The sequence below is a fragment of the Ciona robusta genome, chromosome 1, assembly GCF_009617815.1.
Source record: "Ciona robusta chromosome 1, ASM961781v2".
Classification (NCBI taxonomy): Eukaryota; Metazoa; Chordata; class Ascidiacea; order Phlebobranchia; family Cionidae; genus Ciona; species Ciona robusta.
In genome coordinates, this window is record NC_143235.1 from 467,416 (window position 1) to 481,886 (window position 14,471).

The 14,471-nt window shown below is 37.8% G+C and overlaps 1 protein-coding gene across 1 annotated transcript; it reads left to right on the forward strand.

Moving 5' to 3' along the window:
• Positions 1-209: 209 nt before the first annotated feature.
• Positions 210-13,495, forward strand: LOC149741073 (kelch-like protein 3). The gene is made up of 13 exons (XM_089881247.1): positions 210-535; positions 1,737-1,843; positions 3,353-3,504; positions 4,130-4,262; positions 5,610-5,719; positions 7,683-7,799; positions 8,436-8,585; positions 9,206-9,340; positions 9,645-9,825; positions 10,127-10,228; positions 10,639-10,767; positions 12,471-12,611; positions 13,014-13,495. The coding sequence occupies exons 1-13, from the start codon at positions 363-365 to the stop codon at positions 13,184-13,186; spliced, it is 1,803 nt and encodes a 600-aa protein (XP_089737373.1). The 5' UTR covers positions 210-362; the 3' UTR covers positions 13,187-13,495.
• Positions 13,496-14,471: the final 976 nt, after the last annotated feature.

Sequence of the window (14,471 nt, forward strand, 5' to 3'; positions counted from 1 at the left end):
TTTGTAAATATTATTATTATTTTTGTCTAATCTATAAAAGACTAAAATTGTTATCTTTAATATTTTTTTAGAAAATTATTTTATAAGGTTTTATTTAGCGTAACTATTCACTGGAACTACTTTGGGTATGTTTTTTCTCTGAAAATGATTTTTGTTGTTTTTGTTGTTTGATGAAAGGTTATAATTATGTTTACGGTAATGGAAGTTCTTAAATAAGTTTATTTTCCATTTCAGTATTAACTAAGTCATGTTTAAACTTATTAGAAACCAAATCGGCTGAAATAAATGATCACAAAGAAATAGTTTCACGATTTGTGCCCGTTGTAAAATTTTGGAGACCGCAGTATCTTAATATTTTAAATATGATGAATTTCTTCGGCACCGAACTGGAGTCTTGTAGTGAGTCAACTGCGGCCGCTGCTTGCGCTGCTGCTGGTGGAAAGTCGGGCACGGGGCGCATGCAAAGTAATGCTCAACAATTCAGGAACGACGTTCACACCAAGGATGCATTCGCTTCAATGAATGCCCTAAGAAAGTAAATCGTTGTTGTTCAGACTGCAGAGTATGGGAGGTGCACGCGCGATTTTTTTACAGACTTTTGGTGATGCTCGCCACAATTTGTCCCACGCACGCCAATTTATTAAACAAAGAAAAAAATACGTATTAAATTAAGTAAGATTTCCTAACGTGGCTTGAAAATGTACATGCTTTGCACGCAGATTTGTAATGATAGCAAGCGCGCAAGCAAAAAATAACCGTCTTGCACGCGCGAGATTTTCGTTAGGAACTGCCATACTCTGCAGACTGGCTTTTTGTTATTAGTGCTGGCGAGGAATCGTCCCATTACGTTATCTTCTGAACACTAACCCTTAACTACTGGTAACCAATCACCCCCAGTTATATACGTGGTAACTCGACAAAACTCGCAAGCTGGCACGAGGTGTATGAAACAGAACAGCCGTGCGGCCATGTTATAACGACTGTCGTTGCCCTCCATGAGCGGATAAATAAGTTGTATTAATTCATTCATACGTAATCTGTAATGATATTGCTTTTGGCACATTGGAAAAGTTTGCTTAACTTGCGGCACAAAGGCGATATAGGAACTTATTACCGAGGTGTTTTAATAAAGTTTTGTTACTGATGCAACAAAACTGCTTTGCGTCAATGTGTCACCTTTAATGCTATTATTTACCAATCAAGGTTTTTTAAATTGTTTCTTCTTACAGTCTTGTATGTGCCGGCAGCCGGTACAAAACTATCTTGTACGTTTTGAGATTTTTAAAAATGTTGTTGGTCTGTTTAAAAACAAACATTCAACTTTTTGTAAAATCTTGGTTTTAAAATTGAGAGTTTTAAAAATGTAATTGTGGTTAAAACCATTATTCGTTCATAAAACTTTGATTGTTGATCATCAATTGTTAATGGCACTAACATATTGTGTTAACAAGGAGCATGCCACAAGATCAATACTGCAGATTAATCCACCATCTTTGAAACAAAGGCTTCACAACCTATGTCTTATTTATGCCAAGCAGCTCCCTTTACCCAGCAAATATTCCACAGTGCCTGACAATGAAAAATTTTAAGAGACGCTGATCTATACCAAGTTGAAAAACTGTAAATTATAATTTTGGCGATTCTTTGTGACTATACTTTAAAAATCCAACCAAAGAACAAAAACAACTTCAAACTTCTTAAAATCAAACCTAATGCATTGTTACATCATATTACAGGAGCAATGTGTTATGTGATGTCATACTTGTAGCTGGTGACCTGGAAATACCCGTGCATAGATTGGTGATGGCATCGGGGTCGCCTTACTTCATGGCTATGTTTAATGGTGGGTTGTTTATGAAGTAATTGTTTCATTGATAATAATCACGCTAATGGGTTGTCCAAATTGTCAGCCATATAGAAAAACAATAAAGTTGCAAAACTTCTGTGCTAACTTGTAAGCAGGCAAGAGTTGTATGAAACAGAACACTTGTGTTATAACGACTGTCGTTGCCCTGGCACTTAAGTATAAATAAGTTACATATGTGGTAACTTGTAAGCAGGCACGAGGTGTATGAAACGGAAAATCTGTGTAATAACGACTGTCATTTCCCTGTCACTCAAAAAATATGTTACATTTATTTATTCATTGACGACCCAGTGCATAATATAGATTTGTTTAATGGTTTTGTTTGGGAGATTTTTAGGGACTAATCAGACTATGATATGTGTTGACAAGTGTTGTAATATACTTATGTTTTAAAGATGATCTCCTTGGTTTGTCATTCATATTTTTAATGGATTTTAAGAAGAATTTAGATTATTTGTCTTTTAAAACACCTTAAATGTCATTCTAAATTTTTATGGTTAATAAAAGTTAAAGAGAGCTTTTACTGTTAATAGCAATAATATATGCCAGGTTTATTAAAGCACTATAGGCGTGACTAGATGTAAAACCTAAGGACACAATTGTTTTGGATTAAAAGTATTTTATCCAATAATATAAATAATGAATGTACTGCAAAACATACATGTTATATATAGTAAGTAAGAGCCAAGGTTTATTACTTTTTCAATGTTGTATAGCAACATATTATGGGGTAATATTGTAAAGGTTACGAGCACACGTTGTAAACCAATTAGAAAGCTATTTATGTGTCTAGTTGTAAACAAAGTTCTCTCTGTTTACTCTGCCCTATACACACACTGCATTGGCTTTTAATCTGACTGAGGGCAAGGGAGTGGCAACCATGGATAAGTCACTCAAGTTGAGAATAAAAATGACCAAACCAACCATAAGTCATGCCTGCTTATCCATACACTGCAATAGTTTCAGCAGCTCGACTGTGGGCATGGGAGTGGCAACCATGGATAAGTCACTCAAGTTCCCACCCACAGGGATATAAATGACCAAACCAGCTAAAAGTCATGTCTGCTTATCCACACACTGCAATAGCTTCAGCAACTCGACTGTGGGCATGGGAGTGGCAACCATGGATAAGTCACTCAAGTTCCCACCTACGAGGATATAAATGACCAAACCAACCAATAGTCATGTCTGCTTATCCACACACTGCAATAGTTTCAGTAGCTTGACTGTGGGCATGGGAGTGACATTGGTTACAATACAAGTCAAATATAGATGTAAATATAATCCTTATACAAATGTCAGTTAAATATATTTGGACGATATATATATTTTAAACAAAAAATCCTATGTACCTATACATATATACATTATAATAAATAATAATCCTTATTATACCCCCTATGTAATTAACTTGTCAAATGTGTTCAAACCCTGTATACATATAACTACATACATTGTAATCCTTGTTGTACCCTAATATTCCAGGCATGATGAGCGAAAGTAGCGCCGACCGTGTTAAACTGAACGGGATCGATGGTAAAGCTTTGCTGCAGTTGGTTGATTATGTTTATACGGCACAAATACAAGTGACCGAGGAAAACGTACAATCTTTACTTCCTGCTGCAAGTTTGCTTGAGGTGTGTGTGTGTAGGCGACTAACATGGGTATGCAAGGTGGGCGTGCTTACCCCGGGAAAAACAGGGTAACCATGAGTAACCAGTATAAATGCATTAACATATAATATCAAACGTAGTGATGCTACAAATACAATGATCAGCCTATCTTTCCATTAAAATGTGACAACTAGCGAATCGCTTTAATATCACTGGGCATATCCTTTAAAACTTACGTACTCTGACCTTAAGTTACAACTTATATTAAATTGTCCGTGATTTAACAAAACAAACTTTTTAGCGACGCATCTGTTAAAAATGGTGCGTGTAATGTTGCGTTACGTTCCCTGATGAAGTCTTGCCGTATGGCAGACGAAAAGTAGGAAACACATTAAGTTTTTTATACCAGATGAGCCGCTAAAAGATTAATTACATTATGCCTGGTAGCAGAAGTAACAGAATATTACAAACCCATCTTGCTCCACAGTTAACCTTTGCACATGCCCTATCCCACAATACTGGCTCAAATAAATGATGTATTATGCCATATTTTTATTTATACTTGTATGTATATACAGATTGTACTGTATAGTGCATTACTTATATTAAAACAATTTAATCAACCATAATACACCATCTTCCCCCACAGTTAACCTTTGTTCGCGAGTCTTGTTGTTGTTTCCTTCAATCTCAACTTCACCCCTCCAACTGCCTCGGTATTCGACAGTTCGCCGACATCCACGCATGTTCCGATCTCCTTACACAAGCAAGGTCATTCACAGGTAAATACTTTATATTATTTGCGGGTAAATATTAAAAAACGATAAACACAATAAGTGTAGGTAAAACTTGCAAGCTGTTCAAGCCCTTCACGTTTTGTGTATGTCAGTATATTCTATCTTTTCTAGAGGTCGACCGATATATCGGTTCACCGATATTATCGGCCGATATTTACGTTCCACCGATAATCGGTATCGGTAAAAAAGCGCCGATATTTCACCGATATATTAATAGTTCGTGCGAAGCGACGTGCGTCCTACTTGACCTTTACGTGTGTTCGTAGTTTAACGTCCACGTGCCTCGTACTTTAGCCTTCACGTGCGTGCTAGTTTAACGTCCACGTGCGTCATAGTTTGACCTTTACGTGCGTCGTATTTATGCGTGGTAGTTTGACCTTTACGTGCGTCGGAGTTTGACCTTTACGTGCGTCGTAGTTTGACCTTTACGTGCGTCGTAGTTTGACCTTTACGTGCGGCGTAGTTTGACCTTTACGTGCGTCGTAGTTTGACCTTAACGTGCGTCGTAGTTTGACCTTTACGTGCGTTGGAGTTTGACCTTTACGTGCGTCGTAGTTTTGACCTTCACGTGCGTCGTAGTTTGACCTTTACGTGCGTCGTAGTTTAACGTCCACGTGTGTCATAGTTTAACGTCCACGTGCGTTGTAGTTTAGCGTTCATGTGCGTCCGTTTCGTACAAAAGCAACACCTTCCTAAGAACATGCATGTTTCCTAAAAACATGTAGACCAACCAATTTTTCTCTATAACTTGCAATATCTTGAATACAGGCATTACTTTTGATTAAAACTGATCATTTCATATGTTTCGCTATAGTGACAAATATCGGTAAAATATCGGTATCGGTATCGGTAAAAGCTAAAAATATCGGTATCGGTATCGGTGGAAAAAAGTGATATCGGTCGGTCTCTAATCTTTTCATTATTTGTCATATTTTTTATTACCTCGATACCCAAAAAATAAATGAAGCCGCGCTTTTATTTCTGTGCTATCTTTTGCATGGTGAGATTTACAACAACGAACCATATATATACATTACACACCAACTGTGGTAATAGTTTACTCGCTGCCTCGTCTCGCTTCGATAGCATTCGGCACTTTTATTCCTGCTGCCCGCGCCGAGTAATTAATGCTTTTGTCGTGTTGTACGCACAGTCACCACTTAGTTTAGTTGGTACTGCAGCATAGTTAGGTTGTATAGTGTTTACTTTAGGTTTATTATGATGTATTATATCGTTATTATATGTTCGTAGATATCCATCGTTTTAGTTCATTAAAGCCAAGTATAAAAAGTTACTTACCACACCAACTAAACCCCATATATACATACGCAGAGCAACACTTCACCGATGTAGTTCGAGGCGAGGAGTTTCACAACCTAAGTTGTCAACAAGTTTGTGAATTAATCAACAGTGACCAACTGTCCGTCTCCTCGGAGGAAATGGTAACTTGATTATTGTATAATACAAGCAGTCACTTAGTTACATACATGCTAACTTGTAAGCAGGCACCAGGTGCATGAAACAGAACATCCATGTTATTATGAGTTATGACTGTCGTTGCTCCGCCATTCGAGGATAAGTAAGTTACATACGTAGTAACTTGTAAGTAGACGAGAAGTGTATGAAACAGAACACCTGTGTTATAACGACTGTCGTTGCCCCGCCATGCGAGGACAAACAAGTTACGGTAACTCGTAAGCGGGCTCGAGGTGTATGAAACAGAACACATGTGTTATAACGACTGTCGTTGCCCAGCCATGTGAGGATAAATAAGTTACATACGTGGTAACACAGAAGCGGACACGAGGTGTATGAAACAGAACATCCGTGTTATGATGACTGTCATTGCCCCGCCATATGAAGACGAACAAGTTACAACGTGGTAACTCGTAAGCGGGCACAAGGCGCATGAAACAGAACACCTGTGTTATAACGACTGTGGTCGCTCCTCCATGCGAGCATAAACAAGTTACATACATGGTTTGTGCCTCACACAAGTGACGCATGCAAGCATCACGTGAATGATTCATCTGTGTATCCTCAAGTTGTTTGTTTGCGATATAGTTGATAAAGTCTTTACTGTATTACATGGTATCTGTGTTTATTAAGGTAACTTTGTACCATGCTTGCACATATTATATCCCATATATTGTTAAACTATGACTCAAATGCAAATTACTACGTTATAATATATAGTAGTGGGGGAAGACTGGACACCTTTAGTACATAATATATAAATATCCTAATCGTGTTTTTAACAATTAACAACGATTCATGGGAGTCGTGAGGATACAGTTTAATAATTCTTTGAATGTTCTTTGTTTACTACAAAATGGGACGAGAAAATAGAATAAAAATGTGTCCCATCTTCCCCCACCCTACTATATATTAGTTTTGCTGCCATTGAATGTCGGAATTGACCAGACCTCGCCAAAATATCAAGTCTTTGTGCCACACAGTAAACCCTCACATACATACAGCATGAAATTGCCATAAAAATAAATATAGAGACATAAGTTGCATAGATAGATCGAATACATCACACGCACAGCAAGCATATGCCCCATATTTGTAAATAGATTAGTCTAAAAATATTATATTAGTATTCCAGCCAATAACAAAAGGGTTTTCACAAAAATAACTTCAAAATATTGAATCTGGAATACATGTACCGCATACAAAGATATTTCACTATTTGTACATACCTTTTATTATGTTAGACTCGCAATACAATCTCAATAGCGCAGAGTTGTATACACACACAAGCAAGCACATACTAGCATATTCCCCATGTATATACATAGTTGGCACATCACGTGTTTCAACGGTCAATTACAGCCAACATTGTGTGTCTGCATTGGCCCGTGCAGTGCTGCAGTGTAAGCACAAACTTCATGCCTCAATGGTGTTTACTTAACTATTATTATACTGCCGCCAAACACAAACATAATGTAATATTAAAAGTTGCCATGTCAAGTTATGTTAAATGGCCTTTTATATCTTAATGTATAAATTTGCATTAACTGTATAACATGGTTATTGTACAATACAAAGTTGTACCTTTAATTAGTTTGTATTCAATATCTGTAGTTCCCAACCATTCATGGTCCGTGGCCCTTTCAGAGACACTTAACACCCGTGGCCCCCCACCCTCCATCAATAAAATAACCTACATTTGATTTAACATATTTACTTGCACTTGTTAAAAACTTTGGTCTACGCTTTGTTACTCTGGTGCTAAGAAATACATAACAGACAAAAATCAAGTCCAATCAACTGTATAATATAATAAAGATATATATTTCGTCTAAATTTGTCATATAAAAAAGATATATTTCTAAATGGCATTGTCATTCTTCTATTAAAATATGACCCCACCATATTAAACCATGTATTGTTCCCCAGGTGTTTGAAGCAGTAATAGGTTGGGTGAGAAGCGACTTGGTATCTAGATCACAATACATGCCGATATTACTCGAACATGTTCGATTACCTCTCATGCCGAGCGATTACCTTGTCGAGGTGAGAGGGTTAATGTATTGTAAAGTAATATGAGTTATAGCAATATAAGCTTATGCCCAAGTTATAATAGGCACACTGGGACCACTGGCACACTAGTCGCATGTTAAGCACCTTCTTTTCACAATACCACTTACAGCAAGTGTAATACTTTCCTTTATAGGATAGAACTTAGTGGCCGACTGACCGGCATTGTTGGTCCAACAGTGGTTGGACTTAAGTTATGACGTAGTTATATTGGTTGTTATAATGAAGTATTTATGTAAGGTGCACCAGGAGAACTGGTAACATGCTAGTCACACTGCTACCATTGTGGGCGTATGTGTCCTTGGGCAAGACACTTAACGACAATTGCTCCAACCTAGTGGTCACTAACAGGTTGTCGAAATTGTCAACCATACAGAAATAACAATCACCCACACAGTTACATACGTGGTAACTCGTAAGTGAGCACGAGGTGTATAACGACTGTTGTTACCCCGCCATGCGAGAATAAATAAGTTACATACGTGGTAACTCGTAAGCGGGCACGAAGTGTATGAAACAGAACAACCGTGTTATAATGACTAACCACTTTAGGCTACATAAGTTACATTCGTTAATTCAACCGTATCAACCTGTATTTGATCATCCAAACAGAGAGTTGACCAGGAAAGCTTGGTGAAAAACAACGATCTGTGTAAAGACTTCCTCATAGAAGCGATGAAGTATCATCTACTAAGCCCCGAACATCGAGCTATGATGAAAATATCAAGGACACGACCAAGAACACCTAAAGGAATGCCCAAGGTATGTCTTATGGCACGGGTATGCAACCTTTATCACACCAGGCCAAGTATAAATTACTGGATGAACCCGCGGGCCATGCGTTTATTTAACATAGGCTTGTATGTACCAGGTACCAGTAATAGTTATTTTTGGCTTTGATCTTATGATATTAAAAGGGGGTCATCTTATCTGCTTGCAGAAACATAAAGTTCGAAGGCATAAATTTTTCAAGAAAACTACTATATATGTTTATTGTCACACTAAAAAACTTCAGTGAAAAATATAGGCACAACTTTTTTTGGACCGCATTTGGCCTGCGGGCCGCAGGTTGTACACCGTTGACTTATGGCTACTGTGTATGTCTTGCTCAAGGTCACATAGGCCCAATATAATGGTAGCATCTAACCTTGAAGCCTTACCCACTGGGTTGGAGCAATGTCTGTTAGTGTCTTGCCCAAGGATTGTGTATTAAACATTGTGTACCACAAATATTGCTAAACCACGTTTCTTCAATGACACTCAATAGTTTGCATTATGCAACTTAACTTTGGAATCTTAATATATATATTACGCAACTCCCCAACTTTAACCTCACCCCTGCAGTACATTGTGCAACCTTAACTTTAACCTCACCCCCACAGTCGATGCTGGTGGTTGGAGGGCAAGCCCCTAAAGCGATACGATCTGTTGAATGTTACGACTTCAAGGAGGATCGTTGGCGGCAAGTTTCCGAGATGAACTCGCGGAGATGTCGAGCGGGTGTGTCCGTGTTTCAGGTGGGTGTGTCTGTGTTCCAGGTGGGTGTGTCTGTGTTTCAGCTTTCAGGTGGATGTGTCTGTGTTTCAGGTGGGTGTGTCTGTGTTTCAGCTTTCAGGTGGGTATGTCTGTGTTTCAGCTTTCAGGTGGGTGTGTCTGTGTTTCAGGTGGGTGTGTCTGTGTTTCACTTTTATGACAACTAACAAACGCATTGTAAATTATGTGACTGAATTTAAACAATTTCACCCTAGATTTACTAAAAGTTCAGAATGTGCGTAACTATTATATTACAGTGGTGTAACTACGATACATTACAATGCACAGGGCTGTGTGTGGGCAGTGGGGGGCTTCAACGGCTCTTTGCGTGTTCGAACAGTTGATAAATACGACCCAATGACGGATTGTTGGACAGCAGGGCCGTCAATGGAAGCGAGAAGATCAACTTTGGGTGCGGCAGTTTTGCAGAATATGTTGTATGCAGTGGGGGGGTTCGATGGATCGTCAGGTAAATTGGTTTATATTGTAACTATATCAACAACTATTGCATATAGCGTTTGATTTCTCAATCATGATAACGTATGTTGTTTTAGCTTTTTATTTAATAATATAACCAAATTTGAGTTAATTATATTGTATGTTGGGTTTAGCAGCCCCGCTTTATTCAACACTTTTTCTCAAATAGATTTTACCCCCAGCGCGTTTTTAATAATTGTTGTTAAATTTTTTTTTGTTAATGCTACACACTTGTATAATGTAAATATAAATAACACAAACACCATGTATGTAGAGTCATATTATGTTCCCAGGTCTAAACACAGCTGAAGTTTACGATCCGAAAACAAACGAGTGGCGATCCATTGCCCCGATGAACACCAGGCGGAGTAGCGTGGGGGTCGCTGTTTTGGGGGGTGAGTTGCTATAAGTAATATATGGATTATTGACCCACCATAATAGTTGTTCCACTGTAATAATTGTTCTACCCAGATTTACTATATGCGGTTGCCATCATAATAATTGACTAATGTTTCACTGTAGTAATTTTTCCACCATAATAATTGTTCCACCTAGGTTTACTGTTCGTTGTTGGTGTCATAATAATTGTTCCACCTAGGTTTACCACCATAATAATTGTTCCACTGTAGAGTAATTGTTCCACTGTCGAGTAATTGTTCCACCTTAATAATTGTTCCACCCAGGATTACCACCATAAAAATTGTTCCACCATGATATTTGTTCCACTATAATAAATGTTCCGCTATATTAATTGTTCCACCTGGTTTACTATCACTGTCGCCGCCATAATAATTGTTCCACCTAGGTTTACTATACGCTGTGGGTGGGTACGATGGGGTTTCACGAAACTGCTTGGTGTCGGTTGAATGTTTCTCAACGTCAAGTGGAGCTTGGACTTTTGTGGCTGAAATGTCGACAAGAAGGAGTGGGGCAGGTTGGTGGTTTATTTTGTATCTGTGTGTATACTGTATGTGTCTGTACAGTATTTATATATATACATACATGTCTACGACCGGGAGTGGGGACAGATTGTTGTTTATACGAGGTGTGAAACAGTGTGTTTATATATATGTGTATTTATTTATGTGTATTGATGTATGTGTATTGATGTATGTGTATTGATGTATGTGTATTTATGTATGTGTATTTATGTATGTGTATTTATATATGTGTATTTATTTATGTGTATTTATGTATGTGTATTGATGTATGTGTATTTATATATGTGTATTTATTTATGTGTATTTATGTATGTGTATTGATGTATGTGTATTTATGTATGTGTATTTATGTATGTGTATTTATATATGTGTATTTATGTATGTGTATTTATATATGTGTATTTATGTGTGTGTATTTATGTGTGTGTATTTATGTGTGTGTATATACTGTATATCTGTGTGTGCAGTGGCGCAGCCAGGGGGGGGTTTAGGGTGTTGCGACCCCCCCTTGTGTGTATACTGGATGTTTTGTATATTATTTCTGTATAGGAGTGGGGACAGCTTGTTGTTTATGTGAGTTTGAAACAGTGTATATTACGTTATGTATGTGTGTATATACATGTGTAGATATCTACAATGAGTGGGGCACGTGGTATGGTTGTGTAACATATGGTGAGTATGTGTGTATATATACTCTCTGTGTGTATATTATGTATGTATGTATTATCTGTGTGTTTGCTGTATATTGTATATTCTGTGTATATATCATTTATGTACATGTGGGTATTATGTGTATATGGTTTGTATATATGTGCGTGTTGTATGTGTATTGTGCATGTAATTTGTTAATAGGTAGTATCAGAACTTTGGAGAGTTTAAATTACACATATACTAAAATACCTTTTATAAAACTGCTCTTATTTCTATATTTATCCCTTGCTAATGTCCTACTATAGTGCTGTATATGGGTCATGTCAGCAAAGCTACAATATAGTTTGCCCATTACCTCATTGTAACTTGTAACATACAATATATATACAAGTATAAGCATTACCGTATATACACACACAAGGTATAAGCATTACCATATACGCACACAAGTATAAGCATTACCATATATACACACACAAGTATAAGCATTACCATATATCATACACAAGTATAAGCATTACCGTATATACACACACAAGTATAAGCATTACCATATATACACACACAAGTATAAGCATTACCATATACGCACACAAGTATAAGCATTACCATATATACACACACAAGTATAAGCATTACCATATATCATACACAAGTATAAGCATTACCGTATATACACACACAAGTATAAGCATTACCATATATACACACACAAGTATAAGCATTACCATATATACACACACAAGTATAAGCATTACCATATATACACACACAAGTATAAGCATTACCGTATATACACACACAAGGTATAAGCATTACCATATATACACACACAAGTATAAGCATTACCATATATACACACACAAGTATAAGCATTACCATATATACACACACAAGTATAAGCATTACCGTATATACACACACAAGTATAAGCATTACCATATATACACACACAAGTATAAGCATTACCATATATACACACACAAGTATAAGCATTACCATATATACACACACAAGTATAAGCATTACCGTATATCATACACAGGTGTTGGAGTTGTGGATGGCTTGTTGTATGCAGTAGGTGGCCATGATGGTCCACTAGTGAAGAAAAGTGCTGAGGTGTACAACCCCGCTACCAATACATGGTCCCCTATATCCGATATGAATATGTGTAGAAGGAACGCAGGTTGGTGGTGTGTTTGTAACTTGTGGGGTAAACGTTGGTAGAAAACTGTGGTTTAGTGGTCAGTTACTTGCACCGTAACCGAAGGATTCCAGATACAAGTGGTGATACTGATAGTGTATGAATATGGAGCAAATAAAAACAATGTTGGCTCAGTTTGTGTCAAAGGCACTCCAGTGGTCACTATTGGGTTTTAGCGCCCTGAGTGTTGGGGTAATGTGCCAATTGTTAAAGCTGTATATAATATTCTAATAGTTTGTGAAACTGGTAATTGTAATATGGGGGATATTTAAAAGCAACTGTAAAGCACTGTATCTCCTAACACAGCCACTAAATACTTTTAAAAATTGATTTGATTAAATTGCTCTGCTTATGAAGCCACTATTTAAATGACAATTGTCACAGGTGTGGCTTCTGTCAACGGCTTGTTATATGTGGTTGGAGGTGACGACGGCTCCTGTAACTTGGTGTCAGTTGAATATTACAACCCCCGCACTGACACCTGGACGTTACTACCAACCACTATGAGCACTGGTCGTTCCTATGCTGGTGTTGCAGTCATTGACAAACTGGCTTGAACCAGTCATAACTGGTCGGAACCGGTTTCATTGCAGCAGGCCAGTGTTGGTTATGGCGCAACCAACACGTATTGAGATTCCCATTCAAACCTCTTATACCACTGTGTCGCATCGGCACCACATTCCTTATGCTTGGGGTACTTCCGCTAGATGGTAGCAGAGCGTCTGCCGTTCCAACATACGTGTTGTCGTAGCGCGACGTCTAGCGGTCAAATATTTTTGACATTAAATCCATGATTTTCAACGAAACACAAATGACACTTAACCACGTATCGTGTTTATTGTAATACATTATTACTTTCCATTCTATATTGTTGTGGTTTCTATCAGCTGCCTCGCGGTGTGACGTTACCATGACGTCATCTAAAACGCCGATCATGCGTTCGGATATTTATACAATAGAAAGAAACAGAATCAAGCGCAAAAAGACTAGGTTTAGCAACGAAATGATGGTTTTAATACGCGATTTTGGGCCCTTTACTTCATTTATCTTTTTAATTACTGTATAGCGACGAATCCGACGATTGAGAATAAAAAATATAGCGGCAATGCAACAGGCATTGATTGAAACACACTAACCTAAAAAAGCGTCCCCACACCTATTTACATTGTGAATATAAGTCGCCACATTGTCCCCGCATTGAACCAACATGGCGACTTAATATCCTTCGGTTCTCCCTTTGTTTAAACGGTAAAACAAACACGCTACGATAAATCCGGTACGTGCTTATAATCAATCTCCCACAAAAGTCACTCGGTCGTCGAGCGTCGGTGAAATTTATTTAGTCCTGGAGTAACATGTCCAAGTAACGCCCAAAGCTCCGTGGCTCGTTTTGTGTACCGGTCAAACAATGCTAAGATTGCTAACTATGATTAAGCGAAGTTGGATCAAAGGTAAAATTCAGGTGTTGGTTGTCCTTATATCCCCGGTATTTGTATATGTCGGGTAAATGTCAACTATGTTACTTTCGCCGCCCACGCAAGCTTGTGGGTAGATACGTTTACGCCCATTTTCGTTGATTATGTTGAATACCTAACCTACATCCGGCTGCTAAGTCATTGTAATTAATCGGTGTTGGAGCGAATCAACCCACATAGATTGCGGTAGCTTTTCCGGTGGCAGTTTTTAAAATATAGTAGGGTGGGGGAAGATGGAACACTTTTTGACTGTATTTACTCGTCCCATTTAGTAGTAAACAAAAAACATTCAAAGAATTATAAAACCGTATCCTTACGACTCCCATGGACCACTGTTAACTGTTTAAAACACGATCAGGATATTTGG

Excerpts from the sequence above, each read along its gene's own strand:
- LOC149741073 (XM_089881247.1), top strand. The coding sequence starts at position 363 with ATGATGAATTTCTTCGGCACCGAACTGGAGTCTTGTAGTGAGTCAACT. Across the intron at positions 9,826-10,126 it reads GGGGTTCGATGGATCGTCAG|GTCTAAACACAGCTGAAGTT; the intron begins GTAAATTGGTTT and ends TTATGTTCCCAG. Across the intron at positions 12,612-13,013 it reads TATGTGTAGAAGGAACGCAG|GTGTGGCTTCTGTCAACGGC; the intron begins GTTGGTGGTGTG and ends CAATTGTCACAG.